Source organism: Siniperca chuatsi, linkage group LG4 (assembly GCF_020085105.1).
Source record: "Siniperca chuatsi isolate FFG_IHB_CAS linkage group LG4, ASM2008510v1, whole genome shotgun sequence".
In the NCBI taxonomy this organism is placed as follows: Eukaryota; Metazoa; Chordata; class Actinopteri; order Centrarchiformes; family Sinipercidae; genus Siniperca; species Siniperca chuatsi.
Window position 1 is genome coordinate 15564102 of NC_058045.1, and position 21940 is coordinate 15586041.

Sequence of the window (21940 nt, forward strand, 5' to 3'; positions counted from 1 at the left end):
CTGTGACTAAAGTACAAAATAACCAATGAATTAAATAACAAGTAGAGTTAAATCAACAATTTCTATAGAAAAACAGCCACACATTCCTCTGAGACATGCGACCTATCAGATTTACAGAACAGACTTATAAGTGGAGCTTTGGACGCGAACAACTGCTTCAAGACTCAAATCCCCAACAGCCTTTGCGGCGAGAACGACGTCATTTGCGACTGGCTCACACAGGACTACTGATTGGACAAGACCAAAAGAGGGGCGGAACTAAGTTTACGCAAGATTGCACATCCGGTTTGTCAAGTTAATTAAAGTGACGCGGACTAAGACCGGAAGTAAAAGATTTTGCCTTCAACATACAATAAATAAAAATGAGGGAGAATACGGGCTGCTGGTATATTTAGGCCATTATTTCCATCTAAAAGGATGAAACGGGAAAGCACTCCTAACTGCTTACAATGTGTAGTGTGCAAGGCTGCATTACAAACCGGACGAAGCGGGCAACTGCCCCGGTGCCCCACGAGTACAGGGCCCTCAAAAGCTCCAGGCTTAATGTGTGCCAATTTTGCCAAATTATTTGTGCTGATTTAATTGGAAAATCGTTTGGGAATATGCACTTCTAAAGCACAATGTCAGGTGACATGAGGTGGGCTCTGCATTATTTTCTAATCTTGATGTCCTTTCTTGAAGAGGATCAATGTGTCAAAATCTAGTTTAAAGTCTTTTATTTCAGTTCTGTGCTTACATGTTCAGAATCAGAATCAGAAATACTTAATTGATCCCAGAGGGGAAACTACTTTGTTACAGCAGCTCACTATCACGTCAGTGCACACAGGAATAGAAGTACCAAGCAAAAAATATAATACACTATGATACAGGTCAGAAAATAAATTAAGCACCAAGTGGCTAAGGTTGTGTGTGTGTGTGTGTGTGTGTGTGTGTGTGTGTGTGTGTGTGTGTGTGTGTGTGTGCATGTGTGTGTTGTATCTTTACAATAACAGGGGCTAAATGAGTATGGTGTAAAAGGTATAAATTATAGTTGTGAAAAAATAATTGTTTGCATATATACTATAGCTTCAACAGAGCATTTTACAAAGTATTAATCTAACAGCAACTCACATTTTTTTTAGTGTGGTGTGTGTGTGCTTCACTTTGATTGTGTGTTTAATTTACAGTGGCCTTCTGTTGTCTTCTTTTATCTTGTAATGTATTATGTAAAAACACAACTTATTATAATTTCCAATTCAAATGTAATGTTTTTTCATTAGAGCCATTACTAATACCAAGGTTGAAGAGAATTTTTTTAAAGTGATGTTGTTAGAAGTTGAGGTTGACGCTTATAGTCTGAAACCTCGTACCGGAAGTACTAGCATTGTGCTAACTGTAGCACACAGACTTGACAGCGTTGTGACAGTCCATGTTGACCGAATGGCAGCTTGTTTAGCGAAAGTAGTGTTTGTGTAGTTAATTAGCTGTAACAGCAGCAGTGTGAGGCGTGGAGGAGCTGGTCTACCGGGAGGTGATAAAGAGATGTTTTGGAGCTCAGCAGGTCAGCTGGGATGTGTCAGACTTCTCCGCTGCTGGTCCCTCACAGTCAGCCCCAGGACACTCCCCCGGTGCTCCGCACATACTTCACGGTTCTTCTCCATCTCTGCCCCCGCGAAGTCTCCAACACATGAGGAGATGAACCAGCCTCTGAAGCAGTGGGCTCTGGAGGTGAGCCCCTTCAGCACGGTACGGGCACAGCTGGGCTGCAGCATCTCCATCCGCCCGCTGGACCTGCACGCCTTCCCTGAGGCTGACCGAGCCTTGGTCACAGTCCACGGGACAGACACCGAGCAGGAGGTCGGTCTGGATCACTTACACGTCCACTATGATGACCAGAGCAAAGAGCTGCTCATCTCCGCTGAGAAGGTTAACAGCAGCGTGTCGATTGATCTGGCTGCGCCTATCAAAAGTAGTGAGTGTCTCCTGTAAAATGATGATGCAAGAATGGATGAAAATGACCCCTTAATGTTTACAAAACATCCAGGGACAATGCTGGATGTCTCCAGTAGGGCCTACTATTGATCCTAATGGTGCTTTAAAATGCCATCAGATTTTTTTTTCAGCAGTTGGCTTGAAACTGTCTGTTGTCCTTCGGTGTCCCCCTAATGAATTTTGCTTTTGTCAGATCTCTTCATTACTACTCAAGGAAAAGGCAACGTGCAAGTGAAGAAAATGGAGTGTGATATCTGCAAGGTGCAGACAGAGAAGGGCAACTGTTTGCTGCACTCTGTCAAGGTAGGTTAAAAAAGCCACAAACAGTCCCCAACTACACCTAAAAGTACTTGTTCAAGTTAAAATTAAACGACCCACTGGACTGTTGTTGTAGAGTTGAAGATGTGTTTGGACTCATCAAAGAGGTTTTATCAGTTGAAGGAACGTGTTTCAGACTGACACTCCTCACTTCCTCTCACTGTTTGTTGTATCTCAGGGTCACCAGGTTGAGGTCCAGTCCCACGGAGGACATGTTACAGGTGTGGGAACTATCCATGGCAATGTGGACATCAGCACATGTGGGGACAGTGTAAGGACGGTGTTACACTTACACTCAGCAGTCATTAGAGGGCAGCAGCAGCCTGAATACAGGCTTTATCTAAAATGTGTTCACAGCATCGAGGTTTACTGTACACCTTTTGATTTGGAGACAAAACAGGGGGAAAAAAGTCAAATCATACATCACCTGGCCACGGTCCTGTGCAGTGATTAGTTGTGTGTTTGCAGGCAGTGGATGTCAAGAAGCTCCAAGGCACCAAAATGAATGTTTCAACAGAACATGGCCCTCTGAAGGTCAAAGCCATCTATGCCGAGTCCAGCTGTGTCTCCTCCTGCTCTGGGAGAGTAGAACTGGGACATGTACACGGTGAGCAGACATCAGCATCTTTTCCTCATCTATACTAAAGCATCTGTCTGTCCTCATCTATATTGTTTGCCTGGTTATTAGTGCTACAGCCAAACTCAAATGTAGAGTAAAGGAAAAAGTTAAATGTTACACTAAATTTATTACACTTTTGTCCAAAACAACATAATGTTTTTCATCAATTTGGGGTTTGTTGTATTGTTCAAGAACACTTCAACATGTGGACAGGAAGAGCCAGGAATTAGGCTACCAACCCTACGATTAATAGGCAACCCACTCTACCACCTGAGCTACTGCAGCCTGCACTTAAAACTAATTGAAATTATCTATATCATCATAGAATATCTGAAAACAGTTATCTTGTTAACTTCAGCAACGCTTACAGTCGGTGACAGAGGCTTGTCTCTGCCAAATTTTCCACAGTCTTTACCAGTTAAAAATGTAATAATTCACCTGCTAGTAACTGAAATAATCTGACAGCTAGTTATATTAGTTAAAACCAACCGTGTGCTTTCATTGATTAAAAGGTAACGCCACTGTGAAGAACGTGTCTGGAGATACAGTTATTGGTAAGCAAGCTGATTCTCTAATTGCACAATTAACTACATATGGTATCTATCAGTGGCTGAGAAAAGCAAACCCTCTGAGGCTTTCTTTGCTTTTGCAGATGGTTCAAATAGTTTCCTGAAGGTTTCCTCTCACAGCGGAGGCATTGATGTCTATGTGGGAGACGGTGGCAGTGCCGAACTCCACAGTCAGGACGGTAAGCACACAGCATGAGAAGAATATTCACCTTTTGAACCACAGTTTTCCTTCTCGCGCACTGTTGCGTCATATTCTTTTTCTTTGTTTTTGCCTCATTCTTCTGTCGTACGTAGGAGCGGTGTGTGTACGTGTCCCTTCCTCGTTGAAAGCCGGGGTGGAGCTCTGTGGAGCTGCGGTGGATATCAGCCCAGAAGTTGTTCTGCATGGAGTAGAAAACAGCACAACTGAAGGCCAAACCACAGTTACTGGTAAGCCATTATTTTTCATTACATCACACTCCATGGCAAAGCTAATTAACTAAACCCTCCATCAAGTAATTCAACACAGAACGTTCTGTTTCCTTTCTATAACCCGTCTTGTTTCTCTCGTTTCCCCTGCTGTGTGTTTCTCTCAGGCTATATAAATGGAGGGTCTCCAGTGGACCAGTGGGTTAAAGCTCAGGCAGACAGAGGCTCTGTCAGGCTGAAGACACAAAGCTGGTTTGAGTCCCTGAAGCTGGGGAGCTGAGTTATGAGTGACATTGCATCACTGCTCTGGGGCTTTACACTAACAGACAGAGCCAGATATTTACTGTCGCTCCTCAATTGGATGAACCTTTACCTCACTGAAGTATTTAAAACTCTGTGCTCAGGATATACTGTACTTTAAAAAAAAAAGGACATTATGTATCATCCATAGTATTTAACAAATATTCTATGTGTGTTAAAAGTCACTGTACGTACACTGAGTCTGGAAAGCATACTGTGTAACTGCACACCAGTGTTGGTTTGGGCTGTTTTAAATGTTAATTAGAAACAGTTTGCTCGCTCAGATTTTTTAAATATTTTTGTATGGTATGTAAATACTTTTTTTTTTTTTTTTTTTTTTTTTTTTTTTTAAATGGTGAGTCTCAAACTGTGACAAAAGCATGGAAAGTTTTAATCAAGAGGCAAATTCAGTCAGAAACTTCACCTCTGCCTCTGTGCTGTCAATTTCAATATACCTACAATTTGACTAGTTTTGACCTGGCTCCAATTATTGAAAACCTTTTAATTTAAGCACTAAGTATTGATAACTTACAACAAATTTTCCACAAACCTCTTTGCATATTCCAGAAGAGCTTTATATCATTGCCCCAAATGAGAAGCAAACTGTACAGGATGTGAACTTGTTTCCAGTAATGAGCTTTAGTATTAAAAATGTAGGTCCGGCATTAAACAAATCCACACATTAGAATGTCAGTAAAAATAAAACCAAGTGAAATGCAGTTACAAAGTGTTATATAATCAAAGGATAAACCAACATCGTAATATAAAAGAATATAGATTTTTAATTTAAAGAGCATAATTAAACACATTTCTAAAGGAAAAAGAAAAACACTGAGTACACAGACACTGCATAGACGAACCAATGTTAATCACAAAATGTAGACATTTAAAAATAATTACAATCAATTTTAACAAGCTCTGAAATCAGACTGTTGAAATGGTGAGGGACAGAGAGATCAAATTTAAAGTGCGTTGTACTTCCATGTATATGAAAGTATAAAGTTTCTTAAATAAATAGACACCAATTATGGTCATGTCTTAGTGCTCAAGATGCCAACTTTTGCATCCACACAGTGGTTTGTGCTGTTGCTGTCACCCTTGGTAAAAAATTAGTGGTAGACACCATCTGGTGATTGCATCTCTGTACTTGTCCTCAATCTGGATTCCAAGGTTTTAAGACTGAGGTATTTTCTCTAGTGTCTTAAGACCACAGCTGGAACACTTTTTTAAACATCCACTTAGTTGTTTCAGAGCTTAAAACTTACAATTGAGAAGTTGCAGACTTTTGACTACTGACTGTATGAAATATGTGGAGCAATACACACATGTGTTGTCTTTGTACAAATGAAATATACTATATTACAGCGAGAAAACAATATCAGTACTATAAACAAAATAATAAAAGATCCAAAACTCAAAATCAAAAACTAAAAATTCACAAATGTTTATGCACTGGGTATCTAAATTATCTGTTATGGGTATCTGGGTTATTAACCCACTAGAGCCTAGCAGGGTCAACGGAACAGGACTTTCCACTGTCAGGATCTGATTAAATATTAAGTGTGAGTGAGGTGCTGAAACAGTGCTACGTCTGAGCCTCTATCCAGACAGGTGGGGTACAGAGAACACAGAAAGGTTAGTCTTAATCTGATTACTAACCAGTGATTTGGGATTTTATCCATGTGACTCAGTTTTGTGTGGATTATCTCAAGCGTATCATGCAAAATGGTTGGTTGAAGATGCTGAAGATATGTTTTGAAATAATGTCCCAAAGATGATGGTTGCTGTGATTGTGTGACCTCTGTTTTTACAAAATCATTACTTCTTGACATCTGTTTATATCCTCTCAGTACTTTCTGCTCTTGTCATCGCTGAGTGCCGCTCCACCACTTCCCAGGTGTCATCAGTCTTAATGGGTCTTGTGATTGGATGCACTATTTGGCACACGTTGTATCCAGACCAGTATGGAGGGTCGTCATTGCTGTGCTCCCAGTACTCCACACGTGGCTGAAGCTTTAAGGCGACCACCCTAAAAGGAGGAACCGCTCTCTGGTCATTAAAAGTCATTGTGCAGGAATCTAACTATGCAGTGTTCATCTAAGTTTGTGTCTTACTTGGAGATGCTGCTGCAGCAGGCCATCGTGATGGAGCAGAGTGGAGGACACATTTTATCTAAGTGTCGGAGAGTGCGATCTGTGAGAAGAACGCAGCCACTCACATCAAGTTCTCGCAGGTACTGAGATCCACTTGTCAGATACTGCACTGCCATATCTGTCATCTGAGGCAGGGCAGAAGAAAATAGAAAACATGTGGCATGAAATGACAAGGGGAAACACAATCAACTTTAGCCAGGGAACATTTAAAGGCTTTAGAAGAGTGTGTGTGTATACCTTGGGACAACCTGACATCCGCAGTGTAACTAGACTTCTGCAGTAAAATGAAATGGCTCTGATGGCCGGGTCTGACAGAGCTACACAGTGAGACACATCAACATGTTCCAGATCTCTCACATTCTTGCACAGCTTCTGCCCTCGCGAGGAACAAAGGAGATGAGAGAAAGATGTGGGATGAACTGATGAGAAAATGAATGAGGAGGATCTATCTATCTATCTATCTATCTATCTATAAGAAGCCATAGATGCCTTGCTCTGTTCATATCTGTTAGTAGTCAGTAACAGCAAGTGAAACAACAACTGTGAAAATGCTTTTAAATTGCTTTTCCAGGAAACCGTTTGGGTACAAGTTTATTTCCTGTCAGCTGTTGATGTTAGCACACACTGGAAAAGGAAGTAAACTTGTATTGTAAAAAATGAACTAAAAATTGTAAACTGTTCTATAAAAATGCCACAACTGGCCATGTGTCAAAATTCTAGCTAGATTTGTACCTCTATGCCAACGTCTGTGACGTAGACACACTCAGCGAGAACTAACTTTTTCAAGTGAATTCCCTCGAGAGCCGCCAGCCCCTAAAAATACAAATATATATATATATAAGTTACAGACATCACCAACAGGGCCAGTTACCTTTTCTTTCAGGAATTTGTGAGCAAACATCCAAACAATACCTGATCCTGGATGTTGCAACCGCTGATGTCAAGAGAGCAGATAGAGCTGCCACTCAGCCACTCCAGACTCATGTCAGTCAGTCTCTCACAATAACTCAAGTTGAGATGGTACAGTTTACACAACCTGATAAATTGTGCACACACAACACAAAAAGACCTGCTGCGTGACACTATTAAACAGACCACAATGAGATGTGTGTGTGAAGTCATATACCTTTGTGCAATCCTCATGACAGATACGTCAGTGATCTGACTGCAGTGACTGACATTAAGCTCTCTCAGTTTGGTGGATGAAGAACCTTCAGTCAAGCACTGGATCCCAATATCACGCACCCTGAAATCGAAAACAGTAAACCCATTACGTCATGCAATGCAACGAAAAAGCACAGAATCTGAAACCAAAGCAGCAACAAACACACACACTTGTAACAAAGTGAGATGTCCAGGTATTGCAGGTTTTTGAGGGCAGCGACAGATTTGAGGCTGGCGTCGGTCATTCTGGGGCATTCTGCAGCGTGGAGTCTGTGGAGGTCTTGTGAGCTGCTGCACAGCGCCTTCCAGCTGATGTCTGTTAGTTGGTTGTTACCTAAAGTGCACATGGGGTGTAGAACAGATAGAATAACTGGAATAGAATTACGTCCATCTTTTCATGTGTTCATGGAAATGACTGTTGCAGAACACAAAATGATATCACCCTCAGCGCTAAAAGCCTTTAGTTTGGCTACTTCAGCGATGGCTTGGAAGGCGACGTCGGAAAGATGAGGAGCATCCAGCAGAGAAATGGCAGACAGGCAGTGACATCGGGCAATTAGTGCCTGTTAGAGAAGAGTAAGACTCAAAACTTCTCTCTGCTGTGAGGGGTTATGTGTGTGTGGACAAAAAAAAAAAGTAAATTCAAAGCAAATTCTTTTCTAATTTCCTTATTTTCTGTGTCTTTGTTGAACATTCCAGAGCTGGGATGTTGACCCTGTATATGAAACCTGTGATGTGTTAAAAATGAACAAACTTACCAAGACACAGCTATCTGACAGCGTGGGCATGTCATTGATCACAATCTCCTTGAGTGAAGGACATCCGGCAGAAATGTACCTGAACCCATTTACTGTCATCTAGAAGGAGAGAGAGGAGGGAGGAAAATACGTGTCCACCTTGGAATCTGAATCATTCTCCTGGATGCAGTTTTTCTTGCACCTCATATTTTCATGGGCCCCATAAAGTGAAACCATACATCTGGCACAAATGCACATTCCCAGAGGAAAGTGCGTTTTATGTTGCGGTGAATGTGTGTTATGTTATGGAGTGTACACATGGTGAGTGGGTGGACCAGAGTTGGTTGTATAAACCCAACCCTCCGCTTGGCCGCAGCTGCCTTTTACTCTCCTTCAGATCTTCGTTCATTCGAGTGCAAACAGTCACCAGCGTACAGCCAGAAACAAGAGGAGACACGTGCAAACAGAGAGGAGTGACTGGAAGGCGGACTGAACACTGAACTTTCAAAAAAGGCAAAAAGCTGTGTCCTGTCCACAGTTAAAGCTGACTGGAGTGACTACATATACCAAACTGAGAGGAGCATACCAACTGACCTGAGTGCAGCCGGACAGGTTGAGGTGGATAAGATTGTGGCAGCCCTTCCCTGTGGTCAGGTACATAAACCCTTTATCTGTGAATCTGTAGCAGTAGGCCAGACTCAGGTATTGAAGGCTGAGACAGTTCCTGTTCGAAAATCAATAGTTAATAGTTAAGCTTTGTGTAGATTATAGCTGGTTGTTTTGTTGTTGATTTTTAACAAATGAAAAGGTGTACATTTGAGTACATAAACATTTTGTATTAGATATCTTCAAATTCTTGCATGGTAAAATGTGAAATATTTCCAGAACATTTTGCATAATGAGAGCTAATGACTGAAAACTGTTGAACCTGCAAATCTATCATCAATGCAATCATACAGTCCAAATGTTATAAGTGCCACATTTGTAACCTCTAAACCAAGCTGTTTTCAGACATGAAATGCGAGCCAGTAGTGGTCTGCACATTGGACAAACAAAAGTTTTTGTTTTTTTGTTCAATTTGGAGACCTGAGTGAGCTGGACCACAGTTTGGAGCACAAATCTCGTCACATGGTGTGATTTTTTTTTTTTTAACCACAACTGGAGGTTTACCTGGACAGTTCTCTTAGAGTTTTGTTTGTTATAAGTGTGCAAGAAAGGTTCAAGAAGAGCAGGCAGGGACAGCCCTCGACAATTCTCTGAACCATCACATCCTGTTAAAAAGCAGAGATTTAAATGTTACCTTAACTTCTCTCAGCAAGGCAACTGTTACTACAGTGTATGGCACAGTGTAATATCACAATCAACAGTGCAGTAACAAACATTTAAACTACTTGGTTTTCATGAAATGGAATCAATAAAACTGAGTAAAACTTGGAAAAATCCCACCAGACACTGAACAAATACTTATCTGTGACGTACTGCAAAATCTTAATAGACAAATATATTGTAATCTTAGATAAAAGACGTTGTTCAATGGATATTTTCAATGATTTAATGTAGGACATGGCTGATTTTGCTATCATCTATACATTATCATTAGTCTTAACAATGTTTTACTTACTGTAACATTAAAGCACTCTGACACATTGAGCTCCTGGAGATTTCTGCATTCACCTAAGAAAACAGAATGCAGAGAAAACAAGTAAAGAGCAGAGAAATGGCTGGTCTTTTGCTTTGCTATAATTATTATATGTACATTGTGATATGATAAAGTAATATACGACATTTTGTCTTCTTTCATAGCTGTATATACATATTCCTATCTCTTACATAATGTGCCAGCTCTCACTTCTTCCGCAAGGCAAGCAGCAGTTGTGTTCCATCAACAATAACACTATTCACCTTTGACCCATTGCTTCTGTGTCCAAGCCTGTTTTCATAAGACTTTCATCCCAAACTCCTGCTTACTGAAAGGACAATCCCTGCAGGGCTCAGGATGCGTGTGACCTCCTCTCTCCTTATAGCCTCCCTGCTCCTCCTTCTGCTCCCGTCCACCGAGATGAAAAGACCGGGGAAGGGCAGAGGCCTCAGAGGAGCAAGACACAAACTCACACGGGACAGGTGTGGATTTACTCTTGGCTCTAATTTGTTCAATCCATTTTCACCTACTCTAATGATGATGTCTAGACTGCGACAAGACATGAAATTCATTCATTTTTTGTGTGTTTGAAAACTGTCAGGGTGAGAGGTGTTGGGCGTCACAGCAGATCAAGCCCCTCCAGGCGTGTGGCACCTGACTGCTCAGTGTTGACAGAATCTGGAGACGTCTTTGTAGACTGTCAGGACCGACACCTCACCTCCATTCCCACCTCACAGACATGGTCCAAAAAACCCAAGCACCTCCTTCTAGCCCGCAACCGGATCAAAGTCCTTCGTGATGGGGCCTTCTTTGGATATGAGAGTTTAACTAGTCTGGACTTGCAGCAGAATCAGATCTCTTTAGTGGAGGAAGGGGCCTTCCAGGGCCTGACACGCCTTACAACCCTGCTGCTGCAACACAACCGCCTGGGAACACTTAGTGAGGAGGCCCTCATCCCCATGCCAAACCTTCACTACCTACGTCTATATGATAATCCCTGGAATTGTCTCTGCCAGATGGACAGTCTCATACTCACTCTGCAGGTCCCAAGAAATCGTAATCTAGGAAAACATGCCAGGTGAGTGATTCCACAAAAAGTGTTTGATCTATTGCTCGGATTCCACAGGTGTCACATCTGATTTCACCGTGACTTAACAGTGTTTCCTCTTCTAGGTGTGCAGAGCCCATCAGGCTAAAAGGCATGAAGTTGAAGCAGGTTGATCCCGAGTTACTCTGTAAAGAGACAGACCCAACGGGCGATCCACAGGGTGACCAAACAGATCTCACATACCCAGTAGAGCCCATTCCAATTCGCACCAAACCAGACGCCACCACGTCTTGCCATACTTACCTTTTCCCCCAAATACGGATGGACTGCAGAAACCGAGGCAAGCTCACAATCAGCTTTTATTTTCCTAAATCAGTTTGATTAATTGTACCCTACTCTGAGCCTCACTGTGTTTTTAGAAATTCAGCACACATGTTTCTTATGCAACAGAGAGGTTAGGAAAAATTTGTACCGTCATGTCAGAGAGCTCGTATGTTCATGATAAAATATTACTGTTGCATGACTGGAATAACTTAACTTCCATCTCTCAAAGGGCCAGACACAGAACTGGCAAAGAGACACATCTGGTTTAACAGGTGTTTTCTATTCAAGGTTACGTTGCTTGCTTCCTTAACCTCTGACTGATGCTATGTTATCATCATTTGTCACCTTATGAACAACTTGGACAGCATTAATAATAAGAATAAGTCTATTGCAAAACATGCGAGGCATTTTAAATTTGCCTGAGAATAGAGTAAATCAAATAGTGTGTACTCCTACTGGCAGGCCTGGATTTTAGTATCAAATTCAGGTTATGGATAGAGGCAGAGTATGAATCTCTCTGTGCCAATTTCTCAGCTACTTGACTTGCAGTACTAACTTGCAGTAGTAAACTCAATCTTTGGCTTGACAAATTTGGATGGTAGAGATGAAAAATCTTAATTCTACTTAAAAAATAATAATACTCAACATGTGGACAAAGCAGTACTATTTTTTGGGTAAAATAATCAAATGTAGTAACCCCTTCTCCTCGATGTTTAGGTCTAACTGAGGTGCCCACGGGTATTCCAGAGGATGTTGTTCATATCGATCTGTCCCATAATTCAATCCATCATCTCAGAGCCAGAGATTTCCAAGGAGCGAGGAGCCTCAGAACCCTTAACATCAGTAATAACAACATGGAGCACATTGACACAGGTATCTGTGTTATTATTACTGCATAGCTATTAATCATTATCAGTGAATATTACAGTAGGTGCTTTTTATTTCCTGTAATATCCAGGATGAAAACCTACACAAACAAAGTTGTGTTTTTCTTCGGCTTATGTGGAAAGCCAAAAGGTTGAGAATACATTACACAACTGCTGCTGACTTCTGTTTCCCATTTCTCATTTTTAGAGACAGCTGGCATTCTGCCATCTTTGTGTATACAGTATTGGCTTTATTTTGTAGTGGGAAAAGCTGAGAGGGTTACAGACATAAAATGATCACTGTGCTTTAGTTATTCAGACACCAGCCCTCACATTCCTATCAGAGTTTGATTGCACCACTGGCTTTTACCTTTAGTAATGGTTAATAATAAACAGCAACAGGTCTGTCTAAATATAACTATACTGAGACAAGCAAGCAACAAATGGATGCTATGCCCATGCATCTCTTTCTCTTTTCTCTCCCAGCTTCCCTGTCTGGGCTCCTGCACCTTCATGAGCTGGACCTGTCAGACAACAGCCTGCATTTTTTTGAGTACGGGGTTCTTGAAGACCTTTACTTCCTGTCACAGCTAAAACTGGGGGGAAACCCCTGGGTGTGTGACTATAGGTGGGTTATTCTGCTCAAATGTTTATAATATTTTTTTAGACAAATGCAAATAATTATTAATAAGTGATTGCATTTTCTCAGCATCCACTACTTGGTGTACTGGCTGCGTCTGCACCCAGGGGTGAAGCACTCTGGCCTGCTGTGTCGTTCACCTCCTGAACATACTGGGAAGAGTGTGGAGGAGTATGTGCATTCCTACAACACAGAGTGTCCAAAAGACAGACAGCACAGCAGAACAGATCAAGACCAAACGGACCCTCAGCTATGGAACACACCAATGGAAGTGCAGGGAGAGCTGGAGGAGGAGCTGGAGCCGAGCCACTTAAGAGCACCGCAGAAATACCAGATCATCAGGCTGTCCTGACTCAGTCTGACCTAAAATTTGACTTTAAAAAGGCTCTTTGTTTTCTCTTCTTTCTTAGTTTACAACATAATTTTCCATCTGTATCAGATGGAGAAACTACATTTTTCAGTGTTGCTTCTATGTTTTGTGTTGTCTTTTTAATCAAAATATAAGAATGATCAACTTTTTGACTGTTTTGACAATTTATTCCTATAAGAACATGATCTGTACAGGTCAATGCACACCTAAATGAAACATGGGTATTGCTCATGAAACACTTGTGACAAAAAAACCCCCATAACATCTAGCAACCAAATGTGCAAAACTCACTGATACATTTCAAGCTGGGCCATTTTAGAGACGTGCAGCCACGCAGGTTGAGGTGGATCACAAATGGGCGGTAGTTCTGCAGAATCTGTTTCATTGTGCTGTCTGTTATCCAGTCTTTCTCCACAGAGAAGTTGATCTAACAGGGAAACACATCAGGGGACATTTCTTCTCCTGTTTCAAGTGCAACTTTAAACACTGCTATAAATTAAATACAAGAAGCAATCTCTCAGTACAGACCTGACTCCACAATGTGCCTGACTGGATGATAGCTTTCCATGTGCAACACACCTCAGCACAATTTAGCCAGTCTCGCAATTCTAAATATTGAAAGATCTGCAGAGAAAACAATCATATGACATATTTGATTAATTCATTCAGAAACATTTGAATTTCGTCTCTATTTATTTGATTAATATCTAAGTACTTTAAGGTATTCATTTTATCCATTCTTCCATAATGTTCTTGTAAATAAATATATAATAAGGTTTAGGTTTTAATCTCACACAACCAGCTGTCACTATGGATTCATTGCCTCCTCTGCCGCTGCCACTTTGCAAGGCAGTGTGATGTAAGTGTACAAGCAGCCTCTTTCTTTCTCCAAACATAGTCATGTTGAAGCACAATTTATCGGGAGAAGTGTTGGACAGAAACACCAGAGCAAATAAAGCCAGAACTGCACTCCCTCTGCTAGCGAATGTGAATCCAACACAAACAGGGGCTACAACTACCAGAAAGTGGAAGCTGAGTCAGAAAGATGTTTACTGGAGTTTATAGAATATTTGTAAACTATACAGCCACTGGTATGAAACTACTCCTATAATTATATAAGATAAAAAAAAATATATGATATGCAAAAAACAAAACAAAAACACAACAACACAGCAACAGATCTTGTGAGAGAGTTGTCCCATAAACACAACCATTTCTGTGGTAATGGCTAATAGGTATACCAGACCATAATGAGCTGCAACTGACTGATTAATCAACTGGCCTCAAAGAGACTGAGGGCATATTTACAGTGGAGTCCCCTTTAAGTCTTACGTAACAGATATGATCTCATCACTGACTGCTTTTAGAACAGAGACATGAAGCTGCTACAGCTTTAAATGCAGGGCTATCATCGCTCTAATCAGGCTCATGAACTATAAAGAAAACATGAGTGGCACATGAATGCTGTGTAGTTTAAGAGGCACTACCTTCAGTGAGAGGCTGCTAGGGAGCAGTGAGAGTCCATCACATCCTTCCCCAATCTGGTGGACTTGTTTGCCGATTTCAATAAACCCCATTTCCAACATCTGCAAGATTCATATAAACAAGAAATGTAGAAAATTGCAAGAATTCAATATATTTGTTTACTTAAATTCCAAATAAATTTATACCTTAAAGTACTCTTTTGTCCTCTTTGAGTCCTTTGCAACATTACGCCATGCAGCTATGATGCGCTTAAGGTGGCCACTGTTTAAAAGTCTCTCAAGTTTCTCGATGGCAACTAAGTCAAAAAGAAATTTTAGTCTTGTTTCAAATGTCCATCACTTTTGAACAGAACAAGTATTTGCATTTCTGCATCCTTTTTTAGCAGAGGATAACATGTAACTAAATTATTGCAACAATATGATCACAAAGTTGGATTGTACTGAATCTCAAGACAAATTTAGTTTATAAAAGTAGAGTCAAGTCTCAGAGTTTAAGAGTGAAAGGTGCAAGGGGCAGAATGAGTCACAAAAATGGGTGTATACAGTGGGGAAGACATGAGTGTCAGGAAAGACTTACAGTTTGGACACATTTCTTAACCACACTGCATGTTTTCTCTGGCTGTATACACGGAGAGTTACAGCTTGTAAAAACAGTCGATCCACATTAGTTAAGCAAAAGCTCCTCATGATTACTTTTTCATTCAGAAATACTTGAGTAATTACCTACCAGCCTGTGTCTTCTTGTGTAATTTTACACAGTTTGACCATTTGGTGAGTGCAACTCGCTGGCATTTCCTCTCATAATGCTTCTTTGTCATGTCCATCTTCAGAGCCAGCTCTGTGGTTCCTCTCTTACTCTGCGTAGTGAACCTCTTCCACTTCCTGTCCCCAAACAGCAAACACAGCTCATCATTAATTCAGTGAAAAGGTACGCAGGCAGAACCTGCATGAACTCAACAGGACAGGAGTCAGTAACATAATATAATTTAATCTCAAGTAACTTTTTTTCTAACGATGATCTCAACTGAAGCAGGTTGGGACATTCAGACAGGACAGAGTGACTGAATGGACAAAAGGCCAACAATGCAGAAGTCTGCACTGACAATGGACAGGTGAAAGGCAATCTGTGAAATAGGATATCCTCTTTAACTCGTCAACTTGTTAACAATGATCCAGAGAAAACATTCAGGACTTTCATCCACATGGGTCAAATTTCTGCTTAGAGTTACATCTGAGTCACTCTCTCCTGGTATTATGGATGTTTCATTAATATTTTTGTGGATCAATTTCAGAGGCTTGAACTTTTTGTGTGTGAGAGGTTAGGTGAATGTATTGAATCTATGTCTTCCTATCACTCATGTACAATCTATATATATCCAAGACATGTGGATTTACAAAAAGACATGAAGAGGAAGGCAACAGATGTTTTATCATCTTCCAGATGAATTGCTGGATAGTGATATTTAAGCCATCACCATGCAGCCCTTTGAGTAAATGCTCATTTTCACACAGCACCAGCTGTCTACAATCACCTAATTGCAATCAGTGTAAGCAGAATCTGAAAAGTTTTAGTATCCTTCCTTGCACTTTTCCTTTTATTCCTTGCTCTCAAACTTTGTGGAGAAAGTAAGGGTAGAGCATGACTGATTGTTAACCGGGCTGGTAGTTTTAATCAACAGTCTGCTGCTGTTGCTGTAGGTGGACACTGTGATTGAACTCACTGACATGGCTCTTCCATTTGGGTAAATAAAATACAAGTGTATTTTTGGCTAAATTTGTTACTGTCTGTTACTGTTTTTTCTATCCAACTTTGTTGTTTTTCAGGGTTTCTTGGATTTGCACTCTGTTGTTATGGGGCTGCATTTGTTTTCCTCCTCAAAAAGGTAAGAATTTCTGTATTATTCCCCGAACAGTGTTCAACCATACCAACCATGTATTGTCTGTTTATTCCCTGATAGGTTACAATATTGCACATGGCTACTCTCTCAATGAAGATGAATTCAGTAGCCATGTAGGTGTGCTTGGTCCACAAACTTCAAACCAGTTTCATTCTGGAGCATCTTTAAACACAAACCATGACTCTTTCAGTCCAAGGGATGAGATGCAAGCTATGAGACTCCAAAACTTTGTTTCCCTTGAGAGTGAACCAGTACACCGTGAAAACAATGAGGATGCTAGCTCTGTTACTAGCCTCAGTGAAGAGATGGTGCAAAGCAAACCAGACTCAGGACATGAGCCAGATAAGTTTTTAGTGGCCCCCTCCGCTCCCCCTGAGCATGAAAGTTATGCTTATCGACACCCCTTTGGCTTTTTAGTGAAAGAGCACACACAACAGAAAACTATGGAGGGCATCAGTTTCCCAACAATCAACGATTTCAAACAGTTTATAGAGACAATGAAACGCTCCTTCTTAATGCCAGGAAGTGACTTGAGTAAACATTTTCAAACAGCACAGGAAGTTATGGAAAACGAGATAGCTTTTAATGCTCAAAATATTGAAGGAGAGCCTGACACAAGCTATAGGTCTAATTCTGCACAAGAAGGCACTGCCCATGATGACGCCGGTGAAAATGAAGTCTGGAGTGAACCTATAAATACAGTGTTTGAACAAGGTGAACAGGGCGCCAACTACCAAATGCCAAGGGAAAGTCTCTTTGCCCCTGATCCTATCAACTACACAGCAAGTCTCATTTCTACCAGTGTTTATGACAACCAAGACTCGGGCCTGGACTCTGCTCTCTACCCACACCATCATTTAGCAGCCCCAGAGCATGTTTCAAGTAATTATGGAAGTTTTGACAACGGTGGCATTTCTGGGGAAAACCATGATATTTTCACAAATGCTCCTGATGTGGGAAACGAAGATATTCAGTCAACAAGCTACAAGCTCCCCGAACAAATACCCTCTGGCTTATTCTTTGGAGAGGGTTTTTCTTTTAGTGGCCAATTGACTGCATCCCCTGTCAACCCTCCAAACAGCCCATCTCAAGATTTCAGCTACTACTCAAGTGAGACATCCAATATAACACCTCTAACCTCTGAGAAGAATATCCAACAACCAAACTATACAACTCACGGTAAAGACTCTTTAACAGGGTATCAAAAACCATCTGGTGGCTTTGAACTTGGTGAAGATTTCCAAAGTGAGGAGCTAGGCAGAGTGACTCCAGCCAATGTCCTTTCTGCCCCAAAGCCCCCGTCTTTGAATTCCTATGGCAAAAGTTTATATGTCAGTGCATCAAGAGGTCAACTCTACATCCCTGACAAACCAAAACACAGGGGAAGACAAAGCGTATCATTTCAGGCATATCAACCCGCTGTTGGCAAGGAATCAAAGGATATAAACTACACTCCCACCGTCCACCTGCGTGTATCTAGTGGCTCCGTTTCTTCAGGCTCTGAAAACCTTTCACCACAGAGTAGTAGTGGTCATGTGGGAGTTCAGACAAGCAGCCCACATGATGCTCAGAATGAAGTCCGATCCCACCCAGTGTTTACTGTGAAACCTTCCAGCTCTCTTCACGGCTCAAGCAGGCATGATGGCTATCTCGGAGACCAGAGAGTCAGTGTTAATCAGGCAAAAGATGAGGAGAAATCAGACCCTTCCAAGCAGAATCTAGTCTCTGCCATTCAGGAACCAAAACAAATGACTGACAATACCCTGATTCCCATTTCTATTGGCTTAGATTCAACTCAGAGTGGTATCTCCTCTCAGGTTGGAGGTGGTTATGGAGATTTCAACTCTCTAACTAACTTAGCTCCAACGTCAGCATTGGAGAGAGCCTTTTCAAGATTAGTTGGCAATGAAGACATGTCCAGGAACTTTGGCATCAAGAATAAGATCTCTGATAGGTTTCCAACTGGTGCTATACTTGGTGCCAGAAATCCCCAGGGCTCATTTTCTACCCCACAAAGACGAGGCATTAGTGGCTATGTGGGTGCAACCAGAGCTGGCCTTCTACAGACCTCCATACAACCGTCCAAAGTACGGAAGCGTCCAGCCAATGTGAATAAAGAGCCTGGCAACATGGCCTACTGGCCTCCTAAACCGCTGTCTGCAGCCAAAGTTTCTGGTTCTACTTTAAGTGGTGTCTTTCGGAGAAATGGTGGCAACACAAAAAGGCTTCCTCCTCAAACGGGCTCCAATATGTCACCATCTGTAAACACACATGTTGTGAAGTCCAGAAACAGCTATGTAAGGGGCAAAGTATCTCTATCAAAGACCCGTTACACACCATATCAGCTGGATGAAGGCAAAACCGGTAAACACCAATGGGATCCAAGGCAACGTAAATACAAGAACACTATATCCTACAATGTCAAAGGATTTGAAGAACAGTAAAGGTGAATCAACACTCTATCATCTATTATCTATCTAGTTTGCTGGTGAATATAACAGTTAGGTTTAGTTCTAATTAATCAAACACTTCTCACATCTCAAACTTCAAAATCAATTAAACTTAGGGGTAAATAAGACTACTTTTTTTAAAGCTGTAGGATTGCATTGGAGGCAAATATGCAAATACCAAAAATCTAGAGACAATTTACATCTAAAAGTCACTGTAGCCGACCAGCCTTTTGAGGAGAGGTAGAACTTGAGAACTTGAGAAAACGGCTGAAAAATTGACCTAGTATGAAAATTGTCTGTTGGTACTACAAGTTTGTTGTTTTTTGTCGTCTTTGCTATTATCGTAGGTGGAATTGCTGACAGCAAGTCCTTGTGCAAATATGGGTAAGTATTCATATTTTGAATGCTTAATGCTCACACAACTGAAAACTGAATTTGGAAATCAATTTTTTTTTTTTTGCCCCCCCCCCCAAAAGGATCTGTTGCCATCTTCAAATGGGAGGAAAATCAAGTTTCTGCAGTTCTACATACATCTGCTCTAATTAGTAAAGGCATGAACTTCAGTCTTGTTTAGCTAAAACTTCACTTAGTGCTTGTTAGGCTGCACTTTAGTCAAACAGGCTGACAAAAAAAGAAACTACTTGAATGGTGACGTGTCTAATGGCCCTTTGTTCCTTTTTCCACTCAAGAAATTCCTAATCAAACCCTCATGTGTTGATTGGGAAAGCAATACTGCAAGCCTACCTGAAGCAAGAGCTTGTTAAATGTTTCCTGTAACAGGAGTAGGCCTTCTCGAACAGACAAAAGGACAGCTAGAAAAGAATACGGAACAGCAATTATTATAAAAGCACTAAAACCAATATAATTTGAGTCTGAACAATGTGTCTGAGAAAGCTGGGCCTCAACCTGACTTTTGTATACTTGGTATGTATACTACTAAACCATACTGTACCATGGTGTCATGTGGGCCCACATAGACAGTGTCCACAGTCCTACGTGTCAGAGAGGTTGTTGCAGTGTGCTGTTCTGCATCAGCAACAAACTTGTGCCTCCAAAGAAGAAGGAAGTTGAAATCAAAACAGATCGTGTCTAGTGTGCATTTGTATCTTTGAATGATTTGGAGCTCACAGACAGATTTAACAGAAACCGTATGCTACTTAACTGTTAAAAATAGTAATGGAGTTATTAGTTACTAGTGGAAGAAGTAATACATGTTATGTCAAGATTAAACCGTTGTAAATGTACATGACCTGTAGTGACCACTCGTTTAACTTTAAAACATGATTTTTCAAAATTAACAAAGACCATATAATATTCTCCATCAAAAATGTTCTCTAAAAATGAATTATGCCTGTAAGTGCTGACACTGGTGCTTAGGATCCCCAGGGGTGTTGCTTTTGAAAGTCACTTTAAGTACAGTGGTGAAGGTCTAGAAAATCTATGTACTGTACATCCACATAGAGAACTTAATTGTTGCGAGTATGTACTTAAAGAGGCACTTAAAAATCTGTTACTGTGAGCAAATGAACAATGGTGGGCAATGTAACCAGAGTAGGACATGATGCAATTGGAAACACAATGTGACTCATTTTAGTTTAGTTTTGTACAAGCTTTCCCTTTCAGTGACTTACATTTTGGGGTCAGAGATGGAATGTAGAGGAAAAATTAGGTTTTCTTTGACATGGACTTTTAATCTTCACTCCTCAACATTTGTCAGCCTACTATGACTGTCACTCCCAGCAGTAAAATAAAACTTGAGAAAGTGAGCCACCAAGTGTCCGTCTCAAGGAAAGTCACAAGAAAGCAGGTCTACCTACCAGTCAACATCCTGAAGATTATCATGCCCCTGCAAGGCCATAAGAGTGTCTTTCAGAAACTGTATTGGGTCACTGGGACATGACAGGCATGAAGCTGTCAATAAGGCCTATTGTCAAAGAAAATGAAATAAAGATAGGAATTACTTTTCACATTCAGGAAAAATAAATATTCAAGTGGTGATAAGTCAACTACATAGGTAGTAATCAAACAGTGAACTGAATGTGCATTAACTACTTAAGAACTGACCTGAGCTCATGTTTTCTGTAACGTTACATGTAACTAACTAGCTTAACTAACATAACGTTACCAACATTTCTACACAAGACAACTTCGCTTACCTTATATATTTGTGGCAGGCAGTGTTTCAGTTCGCACTCTTTCAGAAGAGGCTTTGCGTTTGCTACAGCCATATCTTGTCTTTGACACATTTGCAAAGTAGAATTATTATCGAGGTATGGAGTACCTTACTAACTAGCTAGCGCTTGTTTCATTTAGCGTTTGTCAGATTTTGCCTGGTGCTCCATCTCCCTTTGGAAGTTCAACGTTGCCAGGTAACGAAGCAAGTAAAACTTCTAAGTAACGTTGGACAACTAATGCGTTGCAGCAAGATTTAAATGTAACGTAGTGTACAGGGTCAACGGTGTGACTCACGTGAATTTTCAGTTAACAAATTACACATGTTAACAGTTTAACCCTAACACTTTTGTTCCAAAAATATTTTGAAAGCTAAGATTTTGTTTATAGCTAGAAACTCATTGCTAATCACCCAGCAAAAGATTTGGTCGGCCACTCCGAGCTGGCCGCGGTGTTGCCAGATTGGGCGGTTTAGCGTTTTAAATGCAATGACTGACATGTGATTACTGCCAAAAAACTTCAATTCATTGTTTATTACAACTAAGTTGAAACTTTTCCTATTCCAATTATTATTCTGTCATAGCTATATGGCAAAAGACTTGTAAAAACTTGCATCTGTTCATATGAGAAACTTTTAACGTTAAATGTAACATCCAAAAGACGTTTGTTATTTATGACTTCTATTATAAATGATCATTTGTTTCATTATTGTAACCGTGGTTTTGAGTTTGTCTAATGATACTGATAAAACAGAAGACCGGAGACGATAGGACCGCTTATTATTATTCTTGCTCGTATTTTAACTTATAT

The 21940-nt window shown here is 40.8% G+C and overlaps 4 protein-coding genes across 9 annotated transcripts; 3 read left to right on the forward strand and 1 right to left on the reverse strand.

Moving 5' to 3' along the window:
* The first annotated feature begins 909 nt into the window (after positions 1 to 909).
* On the forward strand, positions 910 to 5981 carry fam185a (family with sequence similarity 185 member A). Its single transcript, XM_044193395.1, has 8 exons — positions 910 to 1951; positions 2165 to 2274; positions 2468 to 2560; positions 2758 to 2896; positions 3421 to 3462; positions 3561 to 3656; positions 3772 to 3906; positions 4053 to 5981. Exons 1-8 carry the CDS (start codon positions 1522 to 1524, stop codon positions 4163 to 4165), a joined length of 1158 nt encoding a protein of 385 aa, XP_044049330.1. The 5' UTR covers positions 910 to 1521; the 3' UTR covers positions 4166 to 5981.
* Positions 4950 to 21814, reverse strand: fbxl13 (F-box and leucine-rich repeat protein 13). 4 transcript variants are annotated; one of them, XM_044193387.1, is made up of 21 exons: positions 21115 to 21814; positions 20776 to 20882; positions 19911 to 20007; positions 19703 to 19770; positions 15338 to 15492; positions 14797 to 14906; positions 14614 to 14712; positions 13655 to 13750; positions 13418 to 13553; positions 9861 to 9913; positions 9410 to 9510; positions 8834 to 8963; positions 8261 to 8359; positions 7945 to 8065; positions 7674 to 7836; positions 7465 to 7584; positions 7251 to 7374; positions 7071 to 7151; positions 6576 to 6710; positions 6300 to 6463; positions 4950 to 6214 (listed from the first exon to the last, which is right to left on the reverse strand). In XM_044193387.1, exons 1-21 carry the CDS (start codon positions 21202 to 21204, stop codon positions 6022 to 6024), a joined length of 2442 nt encoding a protein of 813 aa, XP_044049322.1. In that variant the 5' UTR covers positions 21205 to 21814; the 3' UTR covers positions 4950 to 6021. The 4 variants fall into 4 exon arrangements, with proteins under 4 accessions (XP_044049322.1, XP_044049324.1, XP_044049323.1 ...); XM_044193389.1 differs by lacking the exon at positions 19911 to 20007; XM_044193388.1 differs by lacking the exons at positions 19703 to 19770; positions 19911 to 20007.
* Positions 8757 to 13275, forward strand: LOC122874892 (leucine-rich repeat-containing protein 17-like). 3 transcript variants are annotated; one of them, XM_044193391.1, is made up of 7 exons: positions 8757 to 8893; positions 10228 to 10360; positions 10480 to 10956; positions 11052 to 11266; positions 11968 to 12123; positions 12603 to 12744; positions 12826 to 13275. In XM_044193391.1, exons 2-7 carry the CDS (start codon positions 10236 to 10238, stop codon positions 13106 to 13108), a joined length of 1398 nt encoding a protein of 465 aa, XP_044049326.1. In that variant the 5' UTR covers positions 8757 to 8893; positions 10228 to 10235; the 3' UTR covers positions 13109 to 13275. The 3 variants fall into 3 exon arrangements, with proteins under 3 accessions (XP_044049326.1, XP_044049327.1, XP_044049329.1); XM_044193392.1 differs by having other exon boundaries at positions 8760 to 8893; positions 10214 to 10360; XM_044193394.1 differs by having other exon boundaries at positions 8763 to 8893; positions 10169 to 10360.
* On the forward strand, positions 16104 to 20037 carry LOC122874890. Its single transcript, XM_044193386.1, has 5 exons — positions 16104 to 16352; positions 16435 to 16493; positions 16569 to 18954; positions 19306 to 19342; positions 19435 to 20037. The coding sequence occupies exons 1-3, from the start codon at positions 16336 to 16338 to the stop codon at positions 18950 to 18952; spliced, it is 2460 nt and encodes an 819-aa protein (XP_044049321.1). The 5' UTR covers positions 16104 to 16335; the 3' UTR covers positions 18953 to 18954; positions 19306 to 19342; positions 19435 to 20037.
* Positions 21815 to 21940: the final 126 nt, after the last annotated feature.

Coding starts and splice junctions, on each gene's coding strand:
- fam185a (XM_044193395.1), top strand. CDS start 1,522: ATGTTTTGGAGCTCAGCAGGTCAGCTGGGATGTGTCAGACTTCTCCGC. Junction 1,952..2,164: donor GGCTGCGCCTATCAAAAGTA/GTGAGTGTCTCC, acceptor TGCTTTTGTCAG/ATCTCTTCATTACTACTCAA. Junction 2,275..2,467: donor GTTTGCTGCACTCTGTCAAG/GTAGGTTAAAAA, acceptor GTTGTATCTCAG/GGTCACCAGGTTGAGGTCCA.
- LOC122874892 (XM_044193391.1), top strand. CDS start 10,236: ATGCGTGTGACCTCCTCTCTCCTTATAGCCTCCCTGCTCCTCCTTCTG. Junction 10,957..11,051: donor AATCTAGGAAAACATGCCAG/GTGAGTGATTCC, acceptor TTCCTCTTCTAG/GTGTGCAGAGCCCATCAGGC. Junction 12,745..12,825: donor CCCTGGGTGTGTGACTATAG/GTGGGTTATTCT, acceptor GCATTTTCTCAG/CATCCACTACTTGGTGTACT.
- LOC122874890 (XM_044193386.1), top strand. Junction 16,494..16,568: donor TTGTTTTCCTCCTCAAAAAG/GTAAGAATTTCT, acceptor ATTCCCTGATAG/GTTACAATATTGCACATGGC.
- fbxl13 (XM_044193387.1), bottom strand. CDS start 21,204: ATGTGTCAAAGACAAGATATGGCTGTAGCAAACGCAAAGCCTCTTCTG. Junction 9,511..9,860: donor CAGAGTGCTTTAATGTTACA/GTAAGTAAAACA, acceptor GCTTTTTAACAG/GATGTGATGGTTCAGAGAAT. Junction 6,464..6,575: donor GGATGTCAGGTTGTCCCAAG/GTATACACACAC, acceptor GCCCTGCCTCAG/ATGACAGATATGGCAGTGCA.